Source organism: Pteropus medius, unplaced genomic scaffold (genome assembly GCF_902729225.1).
Source record: "Pteropus medius unplaced genomic scaffold, Ma_sr-lr_union100, whole genome shotgun sequence".
Lineage (NCBI taxonomy): Eukaryota > Metazoa > Chordata > Mammalia > Chiroptera > Pteropodidae > Pteropus > Pteropus medius.
This window is the reverse complement of record NW_024349797.1, coordinates 16,000,869-16,024,157: the sequence shown is the minus strand read 5'-3', so window position 1 is coordinate 16,024,157 and position 23,289 is coordinate 16,000,869. Positions and strand designations below refer to the sequence as shown.

General features: G+C 58.0%; 1 protein-coding gene across 3 annotated transcripts in view; it reads left to right on the top strand.

Annotated features, from left to right (window-relative positions):
• The window catches only part of ITPK1 (inositol-tetrakisphosphate 1-kinase), a 140,594-nt gene that overhangs the window by 111,824 nt on the left and 5,481 nt on the right, over positions 1 to 23,289 (top strand). For all 3 annotated transcript variants that reach the window (XM_039884064.1, XM_039884067.1, XM_039884065.1), the window contains 4 exons: positions 10,150 to 10,248; positions 10,615 to 10,655; positions 13,939 to 14,104; positions 19,323 to 19,390. In XM_039884064.1, coding sequence (XP_039739998.1) covers positions 10,150 to 10,248; positions 10,615 to 10,655; positions 13,939 to 14,104; positions 19,323 to 19,390 — 374 coding nt within the window. The remainder of the gene's footprint in view (positions 1 to 10,149; positions 10,249 to 10,614; positions 10,656 to 13,938; positions 14,105 to 19,322; positions 19,391 to 23,289) is intronic.

The window sequence follows — 23,289 nt, the reverse complement described above, 5'->3', positions numbered from 1 at the left end:
TTAGCTAAGTCGGATGGAGTAAAATAAAATGGCTTATGCAGTTGACCAGAGGAAGGTCAGACTGGGGAATGTCTCCCTGTCCCTGCCCAGAAGCAGCCCCTTCCCAGTTTCAGGCTGCTTCCCCATCTTCCGGTGTTATCCCATGCATGACAGCGCACCTGGTGCCGGGAGCTGAGGATCAGGCTGATGGCAGGGAGGTGGCAGCTGCAGCAAGGCCTTAGGGCCCCTCAGGAGCCACTAAGGAGCAAGGTAGGGCCTGCAGCCACTGGTGGAATGCTGGCAAGTTCCGCTTGCCCGGGTTGCCTTTCAGGAATCCAGTTCCCTGTGGGCTGGTCCTTCCGCCTTGATTAGCCCCCCAGGACCCCCTGGCTCTGTCTGACGGCAGTGCCCGAGCATGCGGGCAGGGCCTTCTCTCCTCCCTTATTCCACAGGAGGTACTAGGAAGGAGACCTGTGTCCTATGCCTGACACTCATGAGACAATCCTAGCTCCTGAGGAGCCCTCAGCCCCATCGTAGGTTTAGAATGGTCCCCCCTGGTTGTCGGCTGGACCTCAGGGGACAAAGGGGGAGCAACCCAACTCCAACTGATACCTGCGCAGCTTACCTAGTGCTTATTCCTGCGTCTGGCATGCAGTCCTAGCATGCAGGTGCTCATGGTGGCTTGTTTAGTCCTCACTAAACAAGCTAGCTGGGGAGTAGGTGCTGCTGTTATCCTTATCTTGCAGATGTGGAAACTGAGGCACGGAGAGGCAGCCTGACCAGGGTAAGACAGGGGACCTAGGCTTGCAATCCAAGCACTTAGCCCACAATCACGCACACCTACACCCTACGAGGGGTGAGGAGATGTGTGTGTGTGGGGGGGGTCTGCTTCTCCTGGGACTGACCCAAAGCCCTGGCAGATCACCAAGGGCTGTCCATGAGTCAGACTCCTCAGGGCATACTGGCTCCAAGGGCTGGAACTTTTCATGTCTTAAACGAAACAAAACGTGTTATTTTAATTTCATCTCATCTGGGACTGTGAATGGGTCTGAAGATACACATGACCTGTCAGCCAATTGTTCCCACCCTTTTGAAGCCTAACACAAGTGCCCCCTGTCTCTCCCCCGCCCCCCAATCCAGCTAGTGAGCCTCAAGGGGCCCTCTGGCTACAAGAAGACATGAGTCACCAACTGTAAAGGGAATGCAGAATGACTGTGGAAGTAGTGTTAGGGGACATGTGGGGACAGAGCAAGGGACAGTCCCTAAGTGTAACTGGCAGGGCATCAGCAACTGAGAGCAGACATTCCGACTTGTCTGAAGGAGGGTGGGGACCCCGGGTAGTGAGGATGTAGCACCACATGGGGCACGTGGTTTGATGGGATGCTGGGGCCCTCCCTGGCCAGGCCGGTGGACAGGGCATTGCGGTGTGGACAGTGGGAGCAGGGAGTCGTGGTGAGGCAGGGGATGCCCTCTGCAGGCCCAGGTCTAGACTGGAGGCCAGTTCCAACTGCCATTTCCTGCCATCCAGGCCCTTCCTGGCTGCCTCCTCCTGGCTCAAGTCTGTGGTGCCTTCCCAGCCCCACTCGACTGTTCTGAATTACTGGGTGGCTGCCATCATTAGGAGCCAAAAAGCCACTTAGGTGGTTTTCAGGGCTGCTGTCACACTGAAACTTGGTTCCCCCAGAAAGCACAGGATGTCTTTCTCTGTCTAGAATTGAAGATCACATGGCTCCTGCCCCATAACAGTGTACTAGCTGGGGAATGTGACTCTGGACTATCAGGTGCTGAATGAGTCATCAACACTGGAGCCTGCTCTCAGGGCTTTGTCCATTCAAGTCTATGGCCACAGTCATCAGGGCTGTGCCAGACCAGCAGCGCCACTTGATGGCCAGTCTAGAAGCTGCAGGCCTTTCTTTCCCTGTCGGAGTTGGTTATGTGGGCTCCATGCTTCCTTTCTTTTGTGTCCAGTGCTTACAGCTCATTTTTATTTCATCTCACAATTTATCTCATACGTTTATCCTTGTCATAGAGGTGGTTCTTGGTGACACCTGCTTCCTCTGAGCAGGCTGGGCCATGCGTAATGCCTGGTCCTGAACCCCAAGGATCATACTGGCTGCTCGCTGAGTCAGAACCTAAACGTGGAAATTTAATAGGGTGCAGGAGCTGAGCAGCCAAACAAGGTATCGATGCACGAGAGAGAAGGTGCTAGAACAAGCGGAACTGCTAGGAGACGATGCCAGGTGAGGTGGTGCTGGGAGGTGGCATCGTTGTAAGACGGCTTGTTCTCGAGGGCTTTGGGGAACTTGAGCAGTGGTGGGACAAGTGGGTTGTTGCCATGGAGGCGGGGAGCGGCGAGGGGACCACCCGCTGGCGCCAGGGTTGGCTGGGGTGGTCTGGGTTCCGCGTTCCGAGAGGGGCTGGGAAGAGCACTGGTCTGCTCGGCCGCCATACAAAATGCCAGGGAGTGGGGGGCGTAAGCAACAGAAACTGATATTCTCGCACTTCTGGAGGCTGGAAGCTCGAGATCAAAGTGTCCGCGGGGCCGGTTTCCTTTAAGGCCTCTCTCGTGGGCTTGGAGGTGGCTGTCCCTTTCCTGTGTCTTCGCATGGTTGCCCCTCTGTATGTATCTGTCTTAATCTCTTCTTATAAGGACCCTCATCGCTTTGGGTTAAGGCCTCGCTGTAACTCAGTCACCTCTTCAAAAAGGCCCCGTCTCCCGAAAGTCCCATTCTGAGGTACTGGGGTTTGGAAGTTCAGCCTGTGAATCTGGGGGGAAGGTAAACAGGGTCAGAGGCCGAGAAAGGCTTTCTTCACTCGAGTAGCTGTGGACAGTCCTTGAGCTGAGAGCCGCCTCATCATACAGGCGGGAGCTTTAGAAAGACGATGCAGGCTCCGCCGCTGTGTGTGGTTTGGGTGAGGCGGTGGGCGAGAGGCCGGGCAGGGTGCCGGGAATCCGGTGGTTTGTTGGGGAGAAGATGGTTATGGGGTGAGCGTGCCAAGGAGGGGATTTTTTACTTAAACTCCAGGAACATTTAGTCAGGCAGCTGGGAAGAAGCCCCAGCACTGGGCCACAGCACTGATCCTGGCTGTGACCCGGGAGGATGGGCCGAGGTGGTGGGTTGTGCTGGGCAGGCCGGGGCCGCAGCAGCTGCCCAGACCCTGGGGTGGGGCTGCCCCTCCCAGAGGAAACTGTGTTCCGGGACTATTTTATAAATTAAAAGTACATTTTCTAAGTGTGGGGAGTGGGGCACAGCCCTGTGAAGTAGGTGCTGTTGTCTTCCTTCCCCAGCGAGGAGGCTGAGGCAGGTGGAGTTACTCGGTCGGGGGCCTGCAACTGATGGAAGGTGGGGCCGGGATGTCAACCCAGGCAGCCTGAGTCCCTGCAGACACCCCGCCCGGGATACCAGCCTGTGTGGCGCGGACGCGTCGCTAGTTGCTGAGGTGGGCAGCGTAAGGCCCTGGTCAAGCCCGGCAGAGGGGCCTCCTCCGAGGAGGGAGAAGGAGACGTCCTGACCGGAGCCCTGGGTGAAAATGGGGGTCTCCCAGGCCAAGAGGGGCTGGAAGAGAGGACTCACAGGGCCGGGGAGCCAGCATGTGCGAGGCCCAGGGCTTGCAAATCAGGGCGCTCGCTTTGCCCAGCTCTGGGGAGATCGAGTGAGAACCTGAACCCCCTCCTCCGCCTGCTCCGTCGGTGACACAATGGGTCTCCTCGCCCTCCCGAACAAGTCTGTTTCCTGCCATTCAGTGTGGGCCCTTGGGAACAGGGAGTGGCCCAGGAAAGGAGGACCCAGCTCAGCTCTGACAGGTAGTGGCTTGGACCCCTATATGTGGGTGCCCTGTGCCGAGATGCCACTGGCCCTGTGGGAACCCGCTTTTTGATGTGGGCCACCTCTCTTGGGCCAGGAGAGGTGGGAACCCAGGCCAGTATTTAGTTCATTCGCTCGTTTGTTGGGGATGTGGCCTTGAACATGACAGACAGGGCCGCTGCTTCAGGCAGCCCACATTCTGCCCGAAAGGAAGGAACCCACATCTGTGTCTTTCTGGCTCCGGCAAGAGGATTCGGACAGATGGAAACCACTCACCTTCACCGAGGCCCACTGTGATGAGGGCTCCATGGGCCCTCCACGGTCTTTCTAGAATGCGGTTAGAAGTCTTGCATCCTGAACCACTCCCTCCCTGGCACCAGACCTGGGGCCGCTGCCACCTGACAGCCCAGCTCTGGGGGTGCTGGGGAGTCCGTGGCTAGAGCTCTGAGCCATGCACTCTCTCCTGGCCCTGCTTTCAGGTTGGGGTGCTCCCTTTGTCTCTGCTCCTGCCTCTGTTGGGAGCTGGGCCTGGCAAAGGGCCCCTTGCCACCACCTGGCTCATGGTGGTACCTGGGCCCAGACTCCCCCCTTGCCAAGCGAGGAGATTGTGAACAGACGTCAGCACCAAGGTGCTTATCTGTGCCCCCAGAAAGGGCTGGCTCCTTTACCTGGCATTTCACAGATTCTGCAATGTTTTTCCTTCTCCCTCATCCTCGCTGCAGCTCCATCAAGTGGATGGGACTGGCTTATGACCCCCATTCTACTGGTCAGGAGTCCAAGATCCGAAAGGCCACCCGGGTTGCCAGGGCCCAGGGGAACTGCTGGAATTGCATGTGGGTTCGGGCCCAAGGCCAGGGCTTTGGCTCACCATGTTATGCACACGCCTTGACCCCAGCCCCTGGGCCAGCCTGTCTCCGTGCCTCACTTGCTCTGCTGGGGCCCGCTGGCCACGGAGTGACCTTATGTGCCCGGTGGGATCATTCACCATGTGACCTGTCATCCTCCCTCATAAAACTACTGCCCAGATTTCTGAAAGTGGGACCGGGGCTGGACCCAGTGAAGTGCCGCAGTCACTTTGCGGAACAACATGACACTGTGGCAAGAACCACAGAAATGTCAGTTCCCACGGGTGCTGAAACCCACTTCTGGGAACTTGGTCTGTGGAAATAATTTACCATGAGCACAAAACCTTGTGTATGAGAGATGCTCATGAAGCCCTGTCTACGGAGAAGGAAAATTGGCACAAACGTAAATATCTAACTTTAGGGGAAATGTCACCAGTCGGGTGACCAGGACATGCAAACTCATGGGAAAATATTGATGGCAGCGTTCAGTAAAAAACAGTTAAAAAGGAAAGTTTAGTCACGACCGTAGCAAAGTAGATAAACAAGATGCTTGTGCGGGGGAAAGTCCTTCAGAGAAGTAAAAGGCCAGGCTGAGAGGGGACGAATGTGGCTGCCGTCTCATTTTCCAGTGGAACACACCCTGGGTAGGACAGGCCTCGGGGGGAGCAGAGGGAGCCCACGTAACAGTGGCGCGAGGGCCTTTGCACCGGGTGGCACAGGGACATGCCGACCGCAGGCCCGGATGCCGGGGGAGCCGGCCTTGTGTGTCAGGGCGCCGTCAGCCCCTTCGCTCGGCAGGTGTTTGTCGAGCACATGCTGTGTGCCAGGCGGTGTTCTAGGCGCTGGGCCTGCAGTGGCCAGCAAACCCCACACGCCCCCGCCCTCGCTGAACTGACGTTCTAGAGAGGGGGACGCCTGCGGTGTCTTAATGCTCCCCGTGGCATGTTCCGGATGCGGGGTCGCCGCGGCGCAGCACCAGGCAGCGGGCTCCCGGCCCCCCGGGCCCCTCCTCTGTCTTCCGTCTCCCCTCAGCACGGCCTTAACTCCCGGGTGTCATGCTCTCCTGGGGTCCTGCGTGTCCTCAGGGACTGTCCCTGCCCCCGGGTCTTATTTTCATCGGGTATTGTCTGGGTGAAGACGTTCACCCTGTTCAAGAGAAGAGACCCGAGGCAGAGTCTTGTCATAGCTGTCCCCAGGCCCAACACCACCAGTGCTCGGCCAAGGCTTCCTTCACAGCCACTGAGGAGGACCCACCCTGCCAGCACCGTGCTGGACCCAGGGACGAAGCCAGTGAGGGTGCGGCCCGGCTGCCAGCACCCCAGGAAGCCGGACATGGACCGGTGGCCACTGTTCAGGGTCCACCTGCTCTCCGTGGGAGTCCCCAGCTGGCCTCGCCCAGCACTGGGAGCAGCTGCCATTGCGGGGCGCCTGTGAGCCCCGCGTGGCTCCCATTGTACACACAGTCGAGCGAGGCCCAGTGGAGTTCATTCGTCTGCCACAAGTTACCGCTCACGAGTCGTCTGGCCCAAGTTCGAAGTCAGGCTTCAGAGCGGCGCTTTCTTAGTGCCGTCTGCCCTTCTCTCCCACCTTCAGTTGTCCTTTCGTATCCACCTGTTTGTCATTGGTCTTTGTCGTCTTGCTAGTTCTGTAGCAGCTGCCACCAGCCAGATGAGGGTGTGGCCACCTGGCAGAGTGCATAGGGCAGTGGCATGTGACTTGGGATGCCTGGGTTCTTGCCCTGGGCCTGCCTGTGACTTGTGCGTGTGGCCTTGAACTATTCTCTTCCACTCTCTGGACTCAGATGCGCTTGGGACATCTCCTAGGCCCTCCTGCTTCGCATTCTCGGATGACGGTGTCGGGGAGGGATGACAGGGGTCTTTCAGTTTCCCAGGGGCTGATCTTTCAGCTCTTAACAGAACACAACCCACCATCTAACTAAAAAAAGCCTCTTTCCAACTCCCATCCAGAAATAAAGACAGTAGATAAATAAGCAACAGCAGCCTTTTTCAGGGAACCAGAAATAGCCTCCCCGGCTCCCAGTTGCTGCCTTATAGAAAGAGTCTTTGTCTCTGTCTGGGGAGAAGAGCTGCTGGCGGTGTCGCGAGTTTCCCATGGTTGAGCTGGCAGAGCCTCTGCTGTCACGGTCCCTCACCCACCACGGTGGGGCCGGAGTGTCTGCTGCTATCAGGGCACTGGCTTCGCTGCTGCAGGGCCTGGTTCCTTCCCCGGTCCTCCCGCTCAGCCAGGCGCCCTCTGTCTACAAGCTGGACTGATGATGTCACTGTCCTCGGTCCAGTCTGCGTGTCGGGTCGCAGCATGTCCTCATGCAGGGCCTTTGCGGAGGCCGTCCCCTCGCTGGGAACCTCCCTCCCCGAGATGCACGCCCCTTCACTCATCCTCCCAAGTCTTCGCTCAGCGAGGTGCTTCCCGATCGCACCCCCATCTGCGCTGGCACCCCCTTGCACTGCCCCTGTTGTTTCCTGCCAGCACCCATCTAGCTGTCCATCGTACTCATCAGCCTGGTCACCCGGATGTGAGCTCCTCCGGGGCAGGGGTGGCTGTGCGCATTCACTGCTGCGTCTCTAGCTCCGGGGCGTTAGTTGAGTCTCAGCACGTTTTTTGTGTTTTTGTGTGTGTGTATGTGGTGAATGGTTGTTGAACCCAAAATAGGAACAGGAGTAGTTTGTAATTGACTGTGATTTCATGGGCATGTCAGGATGATTTGGGCTTCAAGTAGCCGGAAAGTGCCTCAAGCAGCTAAGACCTTATGGTCTGCTGTACCTCAAGTTCAGAGAGGGGGCAGGCCCCAGGCACAGAGCAGAGCGAAGGTCACAGGTGGGCTCAGGACTGCTTTCACCCAGGGCTGGCCCCCTGTTGGATACGAGTGGTGGGAGCAGACACCCCGGTCTTGTTCCTGATCTTAGGGGATGCGCCCAGCCTTTCACCATAAGTGGAATGTTTCTGTGGGTTTTTGTAGATGCCCTTTAATCAAGTTGAAGACATTCCTTTCAATTCCTAGTTTATTAAGTGGTGTGTGTGTGTGTGTGTGTGTGTGTGTGTGTGTGTGTGTGTGATGAGAGCATGTTAAATTTTATCAGATGCTTTTCCTCCATTTGTTAGTAGGACTGTGTGGTTTTTGTCCTTTACTCTGTTCATATGAAGTGTGGACATGCTAGGGAGTCCATGGTCAGTGGCACAGTCTTAGAGCCAGCTGCCCAGATAGGAGCCGCCCAGCTGGACCACTTACTCACTGTGTAACTCCGCGCAGGGGACTTCACTTCTCTGCGCCCCCGTTTTCCAGATCTACAAAATGGGGGTGACGGTACTTCCTCGTGGGGTTCTTTTGAGGGTAAACAAGGTGCTCTGTAGACTATGTAGAGCAGTGCCTGCCACATAAAACAAGTGTGATTTATTGAGATGTTGGCTCTTGGCGGTGACATTATGTGAAAGTTTTGATGGGCTGGGGTGGGAGGAGACACTGAGGTGGGCATCGAAAGGCAAATCTAAAATCCAGGCTGACTCACCTGCTCTGAGAAGCCTGGTGGTCGGGGGTCTGGCAGCTCTTAACAGGAGGAGGCCTATTTGCCTCCAGCAATCTCTGAAGCTTCCTGGGCGGGGTGGTGGGCCAAGGTGGCCTGGCCTCTGCCGCCCTAAGCCTGTGTGCCACAGCACCCTCCGGTTTGTTCAGGCCGCGAGTGTCACGTTGTTAGGGCTGGCTGCAGAGGCTGGGTTTGCAGCAAGAGCCATTGCACAGATGCCTCCTCTCTCCTCGGGCATGGACGGGCCTGCAAGCCCCTCGCCAGCATTTGCACCCCAGCTCTGACTCTGGGCCAGGGGTGCAGAAATGGGGTCTTCTTGAGATTAATGGTTTGTGGCTGAGAGCCAGGACGTACCCCACTTCAGTCTTCCTGACTTCTGTTTTCCTGACCTGCCTGTGAGCCTGGCTCCTCGTCCTGGCTTTATTGTTGAGCGTCACGTGACCTTGGGCAAAGACTGCCTCTCAGGCCTCTTTTTCAGCATCTGTCCGTGCAGGCACTGCCATAGCATTTGAGGACTCAGTGGGTGCTCTGTGCATAGGGCCTGCAGCACTGTCTGCCAGGGCTCGGCCAACACCAGCTCCAGCCCATCCTCCTGGGGTTTGCTAGAAGCTCTGCAACCCCGAAATCTGCCAACACTCTTGCCTATTTGGAGTTTGGACTTTGTGGGGAGGGGGGCCAGGAGGCAGATTCAATGTGCCCTGTGCGATTCTTGGCCTTCGTTTTTATGAGCTGGTAGAGGCTGGACTTTACCTTGAGTTTAATGTACTGGCCTCCTAGCCAGCCATGTAGCTAGAAGCTGTTGGAGACAAGCCACTTTGCTTGTTTACTTTGGTTTGGTTTTCAAGTTTGTGGGTGGTGACCACCCGCACCCTACTAACGTTCAGCCTTTCCTGGCCCCTGTGTCCAGAAGTACAGGGAGGTCCTACTTCCTGAGGACCTGGTGGTCTGATCGGGAAGGGGACTGGACAGGACATGGTACTAACAAGCCAGTAATGTGATTTAACCATCAGTAGCCAGTCAGTGCACTTTGTCACCCCACAAATTTGCCCTCATTCGGTTGGTGCCTGGCACCAGGAGTGTCCTGATGAACAGAGCAGGCTCAGCTCTCAGAGCTTTTCAGAAAATGAAACACACCTAGAACCCACTGGGTGGGTGCCCAGAGGAGGTGGACGCACCCTGAGATGCGGGCTCAGGGTGGCCCAGGTGCGCTAGGTGGGAATGAAGGCATGGAAAGAGTTTGGGGCTTGGCAGGGGCTGCGAGCCTGGTGGCTGCGTGGGCTGGAGAGGGGAGGAGGGTGTGCTTGAGAGGAGTCAGGAGGCAGCACCGAGCCAGTGGCGGCTGCTTCTGTGTCAGGAGCTCCGTCTCGTTCTCTGCTTTCCCTGAGGCGGTGAGCGGGTGGGGAGGAATGGCTGTGGAGCCATGGTCACGGCCACGGTCACGGTCATACTCTTTTCTCTCCCGGCCTGGGCTTCCTCCTTGTGGGATTAGTTTGCAGACTTAGAGGGGATGCGCGCAGAGGGCGTAACTCTTGACTGGACGCGTGGTAAGAGGCTGGTGCGCAACCTCAGTCGTGTGGTGGGGAAGCCTTTAAAGAGCCAGAGTTTATTGAGTGAAAATTCGGCTTACGAAACAGTATCCTTTTGTGAAACTCTGTATAAATGTGTATCTGAGCCTAAATAAAGGGAAGGAGGTGGTGGGAGTGCGTGTGCTTCCACTTTTCTTTGACGTCCGATTGTATAGTTATCATGTTGGTTTTATAATTACAGAAACGTTATTAGAAAATGTAGTTAATGTTATTGTTCTCGTGTGCGTGAATGTGTGTGTGAGTGTGTTCACACACGACTGCGGAGTTTGGGGCGTCGGATCAGGAGAGCAGGGGCATCGAGGGTGGCCCCCGGGGAGGCGGGTCTGTCCCAGGGAACGGGCCGTGGGCGTCTAGCGGGCAGGTGTGCTGATGCAGGTGTCTCCTCTGTCCTCAGATGACCGGATCTGCTCGCCGCCCTTCATGGAGCTCACGAGCCTGTGCGGAGATGACACCATGCGGCTCCTGGAGCAGAATGGCCTGGCTTTTCCATTCAGTGTGTACCGCGCCCCGGGCACCCATGGGCTTGACAGGGCTGCCCACACCCACACCCCAGCCTTGAACTTCCAGGGGGCGGATGAGAGCCTTCACTGCCGGGGTCCCGACCCCACACACTGGACGTGGGCCCTCAGGTGGTGTTGACCCAAAATGCTCCTCCGCCTGGCCTGGTGGTGTCAGTCCAGATCACCCTGCGCGTCGGCGCACCCCACTGTCGAGGCAGCATGTCCCCCTGGCCCCACGTGCCTCGTACCCGGAGGGGCTGCAGGAGTTTGGGGTTTCTCCTATGTCTACCAGGCCTGGCTTTGTGGATGAATAACCTCGCTGATTCTTCTCTGCTTTTCTCTCCCCACCCCACCCACAGTTTGCAAAACCAGAGTGGCTCACGGCACCAACTCGCACGAGGTGAGTGGATGATTCGATGACTCAAACCACGCTACCCCATCCCATTCCTTTAGTTCGGTGTCTCTGGGCCCCACTAGAGTCTCCGCTAGATCCCGACACCTGCTCTCCCACTCACTGTCCTGCTTCTGGTTGTGGCTTTGTGCCCCGTCTCCCCTGTTCGAGCCCGTGAGAGTCACGCCCCTCTCTGACCTGTCCTCGGCTTTCTAGACTTTGGCCCCTCAGCGTTATCTCTCACAGGGTGCCTGTTCCGTGCCAGGCACCAGGCTGGGCCTCACCTCGGGTCATTGACTGAAAAGACCCTGTCAAGCCCATAAGGATCTGCTGGTCCCGCTGAGTTGGAAAGGGGGCAGGAGGAATCAGGCACCCTCTCTTCTGTTCACCCAGCGGTCACTCCTGACCCCACCTTGGGCACCAGGGGAAGGACGCATAAGATATGAGGCCTGCCCCAGCAGCAAAGCCAGGGTCCCGGAGGCAGACAGCGTCAGTGACATTGGTGTAGGAGACGAGCAGACGGCCAGGCAGGGGCTCCCCGTTGGGTCTGTCGCCCTCACTGCCCTTGGGAACCACACCTGGGACATGGTCTGCAGGCCCCTCCTCCTGCATTTGATGCCCTTGGGGGCCTGACCCAGCCTGGGGCCTCCCTGTTAGGCACATGTTGGGTACACTGGGCAATAGACATTTGCGCCACCGACAAGGCCCGGTGGAGAGCATGACCCTGGCAGCCCCGCCAGTAGAAACACTCCGCATGTCATGACTAAACATGGAAAACCCCGGCAGCAGCGCCCGTAGGAGATTGATGCGGTGCCCTTTATCCCTGGCACATATTTATGGGGAAACGTCTGTAAACAGACCTCGTCGGCCGGCTGTGGTACATGCCACAGTGGGGGCTGCAAGGCCAAGGGCCACCTCTGCTCGTGGGAAGGAGCGTGGGGGCAGGAAATCATGGCCCGCCGCAAAGGTCAGCCGTGTCCTCAGGTCGGGAGCCCTGGTGGAGCCTCCCCCGCCTGGGCGCCATGCCAGGCCCTGGGACGGAGCAGGAAGGCCTCAGAGCAGTCAGACGTGTCCCCAGAGCCCACACTGCCCACAAGGGCACCAGCAACCTCCTGCCAACCCTCCACCTGGCCCTTTTCACCACTGGGCGGTTCCTCTGCCAGGGCCTGGGGGTGTCAGGGTGGAAGGGTGACCCCAGTCCATAGCCCGATTAGACCAGCCTGATCGGAAGAGGCTGGCCTTCGGGGAGGGAGCTGCTTCTGCCATCTACACAGGAACTCAGAAATCACAGGGACCCGGGACCAGGCTCTGCCCTGTCATCTGGGTAACTTTGGGCAGATTACTCAGCCTCTCTATCTGCCCCGCACTTGTAACTGGGGACACGATGGTGGTCGTGAAAGATAACACAGTCGCTGCATGTGCTGCCCTGGCACAGGAAGTGTTTGCTACGCCTGCTGGGTCATCGCAGAAGCAGGGTGGTTCTGGATTCAGGTTCTGGATCCTTGGGGGCAGTCTCGACCCTCAGGTATAGGGCCAGTGCCTTCAGGGGAGGCTACTTCACCCCCAAGTATGGCTCTAAGATGTGCACATGTGCCCCTCGCCCCCTGCCCCCACCCAGTGTCCTGTTTCAGGGAGGGTCTCTCTCCTCCTGGTGTTGGGGGGGGGCGGGATCTGGAGTGCTAGGGACTCCCGGGGGGCTTGTGTGCTCTGTGGGCTGCCTGCCTCCTGGGAGGCTGTTAGCATCAGAGGGCCCCCCTCTCTAGGGGGGCCCTCCACAGCATGAGCCTGGGGGCTGGGGAGCCAGGCTCCTCACCTATTCAGGGGTGCCTGAGGAGGACCCCCCGGTTGTATAGTCTCAACCTCTGGAGGACTCCCCTGTGCACGTGGTGGTTTTTTCACTGCATGCTTGTTTCCCGTTTTGTTTATAAGCCGGTGCAGGCACACTGGTTTGTTCCACAGTGGACTGTCCCCCGACCCGTTTTTAATCTAGCGAGCCAAAACTCAGACCCTGAAGCCACCCCACGGTGGCTGATGCTACGTTACAGGTGAGGAGAGTGGAGCTTAAACGGGGCAAGTCCCTGCCCGCATTTGTTCAGTGAGGCTGGAGCTGGGCCTCGAACCCACGTCTGGCTCTTAGCATCTCTTACTCTGAGCAGAAGGCGCAGGAGACATTCTCTGCAGGGAAGACCCTCACACCCTTTCTGTCCCGTGCAGCCTGGGTCTTTACTTCTGCTCTGTCCAGCCGATCTTCCAGGCACGTTGGGGTGGTGGCACTCTGTGACGGTGATGTGACGGGTGGCGGCACTCTGTGGCGGTGAAGTGAGGGGTGGCGGCACTCTGTGACAGTGATGTGAGGGGTGGCAGCCAGCGCAGGCAGCCGGCTGCCCAGGCCCTGCTGTCCCCTCCGAGCAGCCCCAGGCATCTGGTGGCTCCTTCCTGGGGCCTGTGGGCGGGGCATTAGCTGTGGCCCAGGGCTGTTGGCTGGCTCGAGTGGACCCCTGGCAGACCCAGCTTTAGCCACAGCGGAGAGGTTTTCTCCAGCTGTCCCTGTGCCCTCATACCTCAGTCTCCGACCAGACCCTCTCGTCGGGGACCGAGAGCAGCGTGCGCTCATTTCTCAGGCGTCGCTGAGGCCCAGCCAGCATGTCAGAGGGCAGAGCTGCACACTGGGCAGACCAGACCCGGTCCCATTCCAGGCTCTGTCACTTTTCAGCAAGCCACTGAGCTGCTCTGGGCCTCGGTTTCCTCGTCTGTAAAAGGGGCACGATAGCAGTGCCCACCTCGGGTGGACTGTGAGGACACCAGGTGACTCACGTGAAGTGGTTAGAACAGGGCCTGGCCTGTCGTGAGAGCTCAACAGGAGGCAGCCCTCGTCATTATACAGGCTCCGACCCCAGGCCTCCCAGCTCCTGGTCCTGGTCTTCTGCTTCCTACCTCCCCATCCTGGGTCTTTGTGGAAGAGCCTCCGAGGGTGCCCTGAGGGTTGAGTAGTACGCATCTGGGGATCCCACTGCCTGGACTGCAGTGTGAACAGCGATGTTACGGGTGCAGAGCCAGCCCAGCCTACGTGGTGCGCCCGACGGTACAGGATTGCCCACCCCCATCGCAGGTGTGAAGTGGCCCCTCGTGTTCTTCTCGAGTCCCACTCCACTCGTGCCTTCTTGAGACTCGTCTGGGGGAGTCCTCATGCCGCAGGGCCAGGGATGGGCCTTGGTGGCAGTGACAGGTGATGCACCGCTCTGAGGCTGGAGGCATGGTGGGCTGACAGTGGACTCGTCCCCTGTCTCCCCAGATGGCCATCGTGTTCAACCAGGAGGGCCTGAACGCCATCCAGCCGCCGTGCGTGGTCCAGAATTTCATCAACCACAATGCCGTCCTGTACAAGGTGTTCGTGGTCGGGGAATCCTACACGGTGGTCCAGCGGCCCTCGCTCAAGAACTTCTCCGCAGGCACATCAGGTAACCAGAGCTAGCGCCGTCTCAGGCCGCCCCAAGCCCAGGGGCCTGACTGGGACGCAGCACTAACCCCTGCCCCCGCCGTGTTGTCTCTGGAGGGAGAAGCTATGACCTGAAGGTTGGCAGAATTGTGTATAGTACATAAAGAGGTGTCGGAGAATGAATGAAAATCCCATTCATTGTTAGGGGTTCCATCCACCTGAAACACCATCAGCTCTGGGAAGCCCCTGAAAGTTCTCTGCACCCCGATCTCTTCCCGGGGCCCTGTGCAATGGGACTCGGGAGAAATACACCGGAATGGATGGTCGATCCTTCAAGGAAGCAAGGGAGGGAGGGCCCCTTGTGTTTTGAAAGCCAGAGCACTGGCTGCCTCGTCACGTCTCCCTTTTCCGAATGGGGGAACACGGAGCTTTACTGGTTGCTTCTGCAGCCTTGAGGTGACGAATGCATGATCCATTAAAAGTCAGCACGCAGGCCACAGGGCTTCCTAGCCGTGGGACCTTGGGCAGGCCAGAAGTGGGCATAATCACCCCTGGTGTGCCCCTCACAGCGGCGAGGGCCATGTCAGTGAGTGTGTTTTGGATCAGTGGGTTATGGTCCTCAGCGTCCCTCCGACGTCACACGGTGATGTTTGCAGGATGCTGTTGTCAGTTGGGGCATCTGAGGGGTCCTCTTGGGAGGCTGGTGGCTCCGCAAACTAAGCTTTCTTCAGCCTCTCATCTGACACCTGATGACCAATTCAAAAACACACCGAGATGAGGATTTGCTGGTATGGGGGCTGCTCAAAAAAAAGAATGTCCTAGTGGTTCTAAAAGGCGTCTCCAAAGCAGGTTCCAGAAACCTTCGGAACAGTGGTGGCGTCTGTGGAATAAGCATGTCTCCCCAAGAGGCCCGTTGGAGGTGGTGGGTGTCCCCAGAGTGGTTTGCTCCGGCCCCCGTGCACTGAGCTGTGCGGGGGAAACCCTGTCACAGGATGGGACACCCAGGCCACGTCAGCTCCCTCTGAGCAGAGAGACGTGTCTTCCTAAAATCCCCCTGCTGGGACCGCCTGTCACCATCCGCTCCTCGCGGCTTCAGGCCACTGTCTTCTTCCCAGTGGCAGCACTGAGAGCAGACTCTGGACATGCGTGTCTGTCTTCCCGTCCCTTCCCAGAGAGGCTGTCGTCGGGGTTTGTGACATCCCCTCCTCACCCGGGTCCCAGCCCCCCGCCCACTGGGTCGACCTGGGGGTGAGGGGCACAGAACTTCTTTTGTACCTGACTATATACAGGCAAGAGACATTCTCATAAATTGTGGTCCAGAAGAGGCTGTTGGTGTTTTTTTTAATCCTCTGTATTTTTTTTCTTATTTTTAAAAGAACATGTGCTTTAAATCTTTAGGAAATGTATTAGATTAAGAGTAGTTTTACCTTGTGTAATCTCCTTTTTTCTACTTTTTTTTTTTTTAACAAAAAAATTTACTTCATCTTTTAAAGGAATTTACCACAATTTCCTTCCTTTCTACACAAAAAGTATCGCTTTTTTCCCCCTCTTTCTCCCAGCTGCAAAGCGCTGGGCCAGTTTCTGGCCGGGCTGGGCTCTGTGTCGTGTGTCATGTGTCCGAAGATGAGGGTTCCGTGTCTTGTGAGTCTTCCTGGGGCCATTTCCAGGTCACCAGTTTGCCGTGAAATGCAGACCCGGGCCGGGCTGAGTGAGGATAAACACACAGAGCAGACGGAGAAATGTTTGTCGTGCTCGGGCAAGCTGAGTAACTTCCAGCATGTTTATTGTCCATCCCCAAAGGTGCTTCAGGGCGTCATCCAGGGGGCTGGCGTGGGCTCTGTTCTTTTCACATGCATGTCCTCTTTTCGGATGAGAAGCTCGGCCTGACCGTAGCCCTTTATGCTGTACCTATTGAGCAGGGGGCTTTGGGCCTCCTTCCCTGCCCCCACCCCGGCCTTCTCGTCCCCGCTGCCCAGGGTGGCGGCCCCTGGCTTCCCCTGTGATGCCGGCAGTTGAGTGGGATTCTTCTGGTCCTGGGGTGGAGAGCACACCGGCCTTCCTCCACGGCTGCTGTGTTCTTTGTGTTGTCACTCCTGAAGTCACATGTGTCCCACAGCCAGGGGCATCTTGCAGCTGCCTCTGCTGGAACTGAAGTCACGTTCTCATGGAGGGGTTGACGTTGGCCTCTGACAGCCACGGGGAACACTTGTATTCTCTGCCTGTGGTTCACAGTCTTGGGGAGACCGCTCCCTTCTCTCCATCCATTGCCAGGGTCAAGCACGTTTCTCTGCTCCTCCTTGCGCAGTGGTGTTATTTCTTGTCTCCTTTACTCTGAAGACGTAGCTCCTTGATTATACTCTCCATCCTGGGCCCTTTTCTTGAGGGTGTATAAAAGAACGGTACCACTTACCACACAGAGCAGAGTCAGCAGGCTTTCCCTGCAAAAGGCCAGATGGTAAATATTTCCAGGTCCGTCAGTTATTTGATGCCACTGTTGTGGCATGAAAGCACTGTAGACGCTATAAATGAATGGGCAGGGCCGTGTTCCAATAAAACTTTATTTATAAACACAGGTGGCAGGCCAGATTTGGCCTGCAATCTGTAGTTTGCTGCTCTCTCATCTAGAGCTGCTGAGGTTTGATGCTCAGCCATATCGCTCTCACCCTTGTGAACATATATTTTAGTGGGAGAAACCGCACCCCAGGGAAAAAATGATAAAAGGATTGTGGCACAAGATGCATGGGTCCTCAGACATCGCTGGGTGAGAGGTCCCACTGCAGAGGTGATACGTGTATGAGAATTGGACCTGGGCCACCATCTGCAGCACTGTGACCACCCCAGAGAGAGATGTGAAGATTAAGCAAAGGAGACTGAAGAAATTGTGGCCGTAGCTCATGGCTGCACCATTGAGTTACTGGGGGCTTCGAGGCTAATCTTGTCATTTACTCTTCTTATTTTGAACCTGTTTTTTTTTCATCCGTAAATTTGGGCAAGAACACCAGTATTTCTCTCATTGCCCTCCCTCCCCTGCAGGGAGGTGGTGATGGCCCTTCACCTGGGCTTGGGCCTGATGTGTCTTGGGACTAGTCTGGGAACAGAGAGTGGACGGGGCCCTCCAAATCCAGGGTGATTCTGCAGTCAGAGAGCTAAGACCTGGCCAGGCCCATCTTCAGAGGGACTTCAGAGGGTTATCTTAGTGCTGCCCAAGGAGCTGGTGCCAAGGGTCACTCTGACTCCTCCTGAGCCATCGCGGCTTCCTGTGTCTCCTGGGTTAGCGGTTCCCAGCCATTCCCATTCCCTCCGGCCCCTGCTCAGGCTGCACATGGGGAAGGTCTGCACAGAGGGCGGCTCTGCTGGCCTGGCCAGAGCCCCAGGTTAGCGTCCGTCAGGAGGAGCAATGAGTCCCCTTTGAAATGGGCCACACTTTGGATTGATCTTGCCACGAGAAGCTGTTGGGTGACATGGTCTGTCCAGTTCAGCGGGCACCAGAGGGGCCCTCTGAGTGCTCACTTCCTTCCCTGACTGGTGTAGCTAAGCACCCACGGTGTCTCCTCGTGGCTCCTGCAGGCTCTCCAGCCTCCCTGAACTCGTGTCTCCCTGCTGGGTGGCCCTTCCCTCAGGTCTGCTCTGCCTCCCTGGCCACTGCCCTTGGGCACCGGTGGGGTGGGCGGGTGGTACCCTGAGCTCAGTGGGGCTGGGCCAGGCTGGTACTGGATGAGAAGGGGCAGTGCCTGCAAAAGGCCAGAATGCCCATCCCAGCAGCTTGAGCCTTGCTCCAGCCTCTGGCCCGGGGGGCTTGCCACCCCCCAGGCTCACTCTTCTTGGCTGCTGGCTCCCAGGAGTAGAGGTCTGCGGAGCTGCTCGGCACAAGTCCTGCAGGGTGTTTATTTTCCCCAGGCTCCTCCCCGGGACCGTCTCTCGCTCCCCCCGTCTGGACCGGCTCTGGTCGGAGCGGCGGGAGGACTTTCGGGCACTCCGGGGCAGCGAGGGGCCTGTGTGGCCCGCAGGCGGGAAGGACGCCAGGTACATCTCAGCGCCTGCCTGCTCGGCCTCCGCCCAGGCCACCTCCTCGTGCATGACCCTTGCGTCGCTGCATCCCGGAGCCGGTGGGGGTCGCAGGCAGCCAGGGCATTGCCCGCCTGGCCCGGTCCCCGGCGCAGAGTGGTGCCCAGCCAGGGCCCGTTCTGTCCTGTGCTCAGGGGCCCAGATCCCAGGGATGAGCAGAGTGTGTGGTGGGGCACGGGGGTCTCGTGGCTAATGCCATGCTTGTGGGGTGTCGGGGTGGTGATAGGCAGCCTTTTCTGGCGTCCGGCCTGAGGCTCGTGGTTTCGCGATTCTTGCATTCACGTGTCCACACTTCCAAGTGCAGAAGAACGTGTTTCCTATCAGCTGACCGACCTTTTTTCCTCTCCAAGGGACGAGTAAAACATGCCGCCTGCTCATTGCTCCCATTATGCTTGGGTTCGGTCTGCCTCTCTGGATGCCCCCATGGGGTGCGGTAGAGGTGGGCACAGCTCTGGGAGTATGGCATAGGAGGAGGTGAGCACTTGAGGGGGCCGTGCCGGCTTCCAAAGCCAAACAGATCATTCTGTGTGCCTTCTCGAATGTCTCCTGTGGAGGCGCACGTTCTGATTTCCTAGTTTCCCCTAAATAGTTAGAAAATAGCAGAACCCTTATATCTCAGATACTCACGTGCCAAGTGGCAGCCTGGCCACTTCTCAAGCACTGCCCTGAAAAGCGGTCCTTGGGCAGACGCTGGGAGGGGCTGGGAAGGGCTGGGTTAAACGGAATTACGGGACCTCCTCACCCCAGGTTTTTGATATCTGGGTACACAGCATTTCCGGCTCACTTAGTCACACACTCCAGCCTCCTTTCTTATGCCGTGTCCGTGAGAAACACTAGACGCACTTTGGGCACGGAGCCTTCGGTGCTGGGGAAAACCAGGTCTGACACTGTGAGATGGTAGCACAGGTAGGTTCATTAAGTCAGTTGTCTTAACGTGAGGAGAATTGAAGCAAGAGTCCTGACTGGTCATATGTCTGTCCGAGGTGTGGTGTCTCCTTGTGGGGGAGGTGTCTGGCTTGCTGGGGCTCCAGGTGGCTGCTGCTGGACTCTGAGCCTAAGGCCACTGTGGCCGCCATGGGCCGTGGCCGGGGTGGTGCTGCCCCCTGGTGTCGGGCAGTGGAGTTGCCATCCGTTTGTGGAGCTTCTAACTGGCTTCTCCACGTTTGCTTTTTCAGACCGTGAGTCCATCTTCTTCAACAGCCACAACGTGTCCAAGCCAGAGTCGTCATCGGTCCTGACTGAGGTACGTCCCTCCCGCCATGGTGGCCCGGTGTGGGCCTGGCATTGGGCTGCTGTCGGCTGTCCGCTGTGAGGGCCGAGCTCTCCAACGGGGCAGGGTGGGAGGGAGGGACCTTGGCCCCAGTGCTAAGGGTCAGGGGAGGTTCCAAAGGCCCCTCGTCTTTGCTGGCTTCGGGCCTTCATGCCAGTGACCATCATGGCCACACCCGCTCACCACTTGGTTACTCCGGATGGGAGATTTTTCCAGCTCCTCCCCCAGCGTGAGGACGTCCCTCCAATCAGGAGGGATTCAATGACCTGCTTCTACTGACATTAAAATAGAGGGGTTGGAGGCGACACCATCTTAGCTTTCCTTTCCTCTCCTGCCCCTGTGGGTCTCGTAAGTGTTTGTTAAGAGCCTGCCGTTACTTCCGCGGGTGCTGGGGTGGTTTGCGCAGGCGGCGGGGTCAGGGCAGCTAGTCATTGGGCGTTCGCTGCTGCGTGTCAGGCTCCCTCCTGGATGCCCGATGTCCTATCTGAAAGTGACCTTCTTGGATAATCATTTGTCTGCCAAATTTGGCCTGTTTTTTTTCCTGTAAAATGGGGAGTCAGCCTAGGGACACTGTTGGAGCCTTTCCTCCCCCTGTGGGGCTGGCCTGCGCTTCCTCCCCTAGCTCATGAGTTGTTCAGGAACCCACCAGGACTGACAGAAATAGAAAAAGGAAATGCAGTCAGCTGTCCCCTTCATTTAGGACATAAGCTCCTTCTGCGCACCCGCAGGCCAGCCTGGCACAGCCAGCTCCGTTCCAGACACGCCCCTTACCATCCTGCTGCCCACTGGAGGTCCCTCTTATTCCTAGGTCTGTCTCCCACCCCAGCTGGATGTTCCGAAGGTGGACCCAGCTCGCAGGCCCCAAACACCGGGACAGGGTACTGGTTAGGTTGGGGCGTGGACACCGACGAGACTGGGGTCAGACCCAACTCCACAGCGTTGCCTCCCTGGGCCTCGGGGTCTGCATCCCGCCCGCTGGGGGTTGCGGGACTCCAGGAGTTACGAGGACAAGTCCCAGCGTGCTGGCAGTGTCGGCTGTGACAGGCGATCACTCGAACATGGCTCACTTCTCCCTGGCCACCGGGAGAATGTTCTTGTCTCCTTTCTGTTTGCGTCTGTGGGCAGGGTTTCCGTGCCTTTGCCTTGTCCTAGGATGGCTGTTGGGTTCCAGACTGTCAAAGGGCTGAGATTCCTTAGCCAAACCGAGAAAGCGCTTTAACAGACAGCGTGCCACCAGACCTGGTCCTAGCGTGGCGACCAGAGCCCCCTCGCGGCCACGCCTGCCCTGCGAGCCTTAAATGTTAGCTTCCTGGGTCCTCAGCACAGCCCCACGATGGCGTGTCTGTGTCGCCCCACTTACTGGGGTGAGAAAACAAGACCCAGACAGGGGCCCTGTGGCTTAGAGCATGCAGCGGGCAGCGCTGAGTCCCCCTGGGTCTCCCAGACCTGGGGAGGGACCTGGACCGCAGGACCAGTGGTCGAGCTGCCGTGTTAGTCTGAGCTTCTGACCACTCACTGGCAGGAGTGGCCCAGAGACGGCAGGTGCTAGGTGACGAGTGCCTGTCACATCAGACTGGCATCGCCCCTTAGAACGTATTCCCCACAAGGAGCCGAGGCAGTGGGGTGCGAGCCTGAGGAGCCCCGCCCCGCCTGTTGTTCAGAGCTGACGGGGCCGTTCACGGCGGAGCGCGGAGGCTGCTCAGGTGAGGGGCCCCTGCGTTGCAGGGCTTTGGAAGGTGGTCCCCACTGGTGTGCAGCTTCCGGAGCTGGGATTAGGGACGTTTGCCCTTGAGGCCCAGGGCTCTGCCCCCAGCCCTCGACCCAGCCTCACTCTTTTTTAAAAAATTGAGGTGAAACTCACACACCCTAGAGTTAGCCGCTTTAAAGCGGACGGTGCAGTAGCACCGAGCACAGCCGCCACGTCGTGCAGTCACCACATCTGTCTGGTTCTGCCTCGTTTTCGTTGCCCAGAAGGAAACCCCGCCCCCATCCAGCAGTCAGTTCCCCCAGAGTCCCCTTCCCTTCAGCCCCTGGTGACCAGTAATCTGCTTCTGTCTCTGTGGCGTTCTCTTTTCTGGAACTTTGATGTGAGCAGAAGTATATGATGTGTGACCCGTTGTACCTGGGTTTTTCACTCTGCCTGATGTTCTCAAGATTCATCCGCGCTGTAGCTTTGTGTGGCCGAATGACGTTCCGTGGTGTGCACGGCAGCCTGTTTATCCGTTCCTCCGTCGATCGGTGTTTGGATCATTTTTGCCTTTTGGTGAATAACGCTCCTGGGGACTTTGGCCTACACGTGGCTATTTTCACTTCTTTTGGGGATATATACTTACGAGTGGAATTGCTGGGTCATGGTGTAATTCCCAGTTTAACTTTTCGACCCAGCTGTAATTTCGTGTCTGATGGGTCGGCTGCCCTTCTTCCCCGCCGGCCCCTGAGCCCGTACGGCCCGCCAGGACTGCCGTGCGCCCTGTTCTGGCGGACGGCGGCAGCGTGGTGCTGTCCCCACCACGTCAGTGGCTTCATGGTCCTTCCCAGCGCTGTGGGATGGAAGCCCCATCGGTGCCATTTCGCAAATGAGCAAACTGAGGCACAGAGAGGCAAAGCACTTTTCTCTAAGACCTGAAAGCTGGGAAGTCACCGTCAGGATTCGAACCCGAGTTCCTCTGACTCCAGATCCCTCCCAGTGCACCCTTCCACTTACTTCCCTGCAGGCCCTGGCCAAGGGCCGCACTTGAGCCCACGAAGACGTGAGCACCTGTCCTAGGCCAGCTGTGACGCTGAAACAGGATGCACAGTGTGGGAGGGGATTCCAGGGGACCACACACGAGCCCCACGGAGGCGTCACTGGAGGCTGAACTCAGACCAGGAGTCTGGCGGGAGCAGCAGGGAGGCCTCTTTGGGGAGTCACGTTTGTGCGGGGTGCGAGTTAGTGTGGAAACACCGCAGTCCACCCTTTGCTGGGAAGGGGAGGTTGGTGAGCCCCACCCGGGAGCCCTGTCTCCTCCGGGACTGGGCAGCACACGATGGCTGTTCCATGGAACCCCCCGCTTCACGGCCCGGAGGCTCCGGGGATGGTGGGCCAGCGCAGTGATGCTGACGACAGCCCCCCGCCCCCCACCCCCACCTCCGCCCTGACTGCTCCGCGGGCACCACAGCTCTCCTGCTGAGGGTTCTCAGCTCTCCCTCTTGGTTCTCAGCTCTCCTGCGGGCCAGCTCTCCTGGGGTTCTCAGATGCTCCCTCAAGGTTGTAGTGTGGTGTCTCCTCTCACTGGGCTCCCCAGCTCTCCTGCTGAGGTTCTCGGCTCTCCTCTTGAGTTCTCAGCTCTCCTGCGGGTTCTCAGCTCTCTCCTGCTGCAGTTCTCAGATCTCCTGCTGAATACTCAGCTCTCTCGGGCTCCCAGCTCTCACTACTAGAATGCTCCCAGCTCTCCTGCTTGGTTCTCAGCTCTCCTCTTGGACTCTGACTCTCCTGCGGGCTCCCACATGTCTCTCTTGAGTTCTGGCCTGTGCCTTTGTACCATGCCCTCAGCAGGGGACTCTCTCACCTCTCACTGTCCACCTCGGAGGCCCACATTTTCATTGCTCACTGCTCCCACACAGTCTTCTGGTCCGACACCCGGCCTGGACCGGCCTGAACCTCTCTCAAAACATCTCGTCCTGTGTACCATCTGGCTGGCATCGGCATCCCACCTGTGGGTGGTCATGAGGGGCTTCGAGAGAGTGTGGAGCACTGTCTCCTGCACCGGGCCTGCCCGCTGGCGGCAGAGAACTTGAGGCGTGGTAACCTTGACCTGCAGTGTCTACAATGGCCCAGCCTTGGGAGCACCTGGCAGTCTCTGTAATTATTAACTTTGCACCTCCCCACCCGC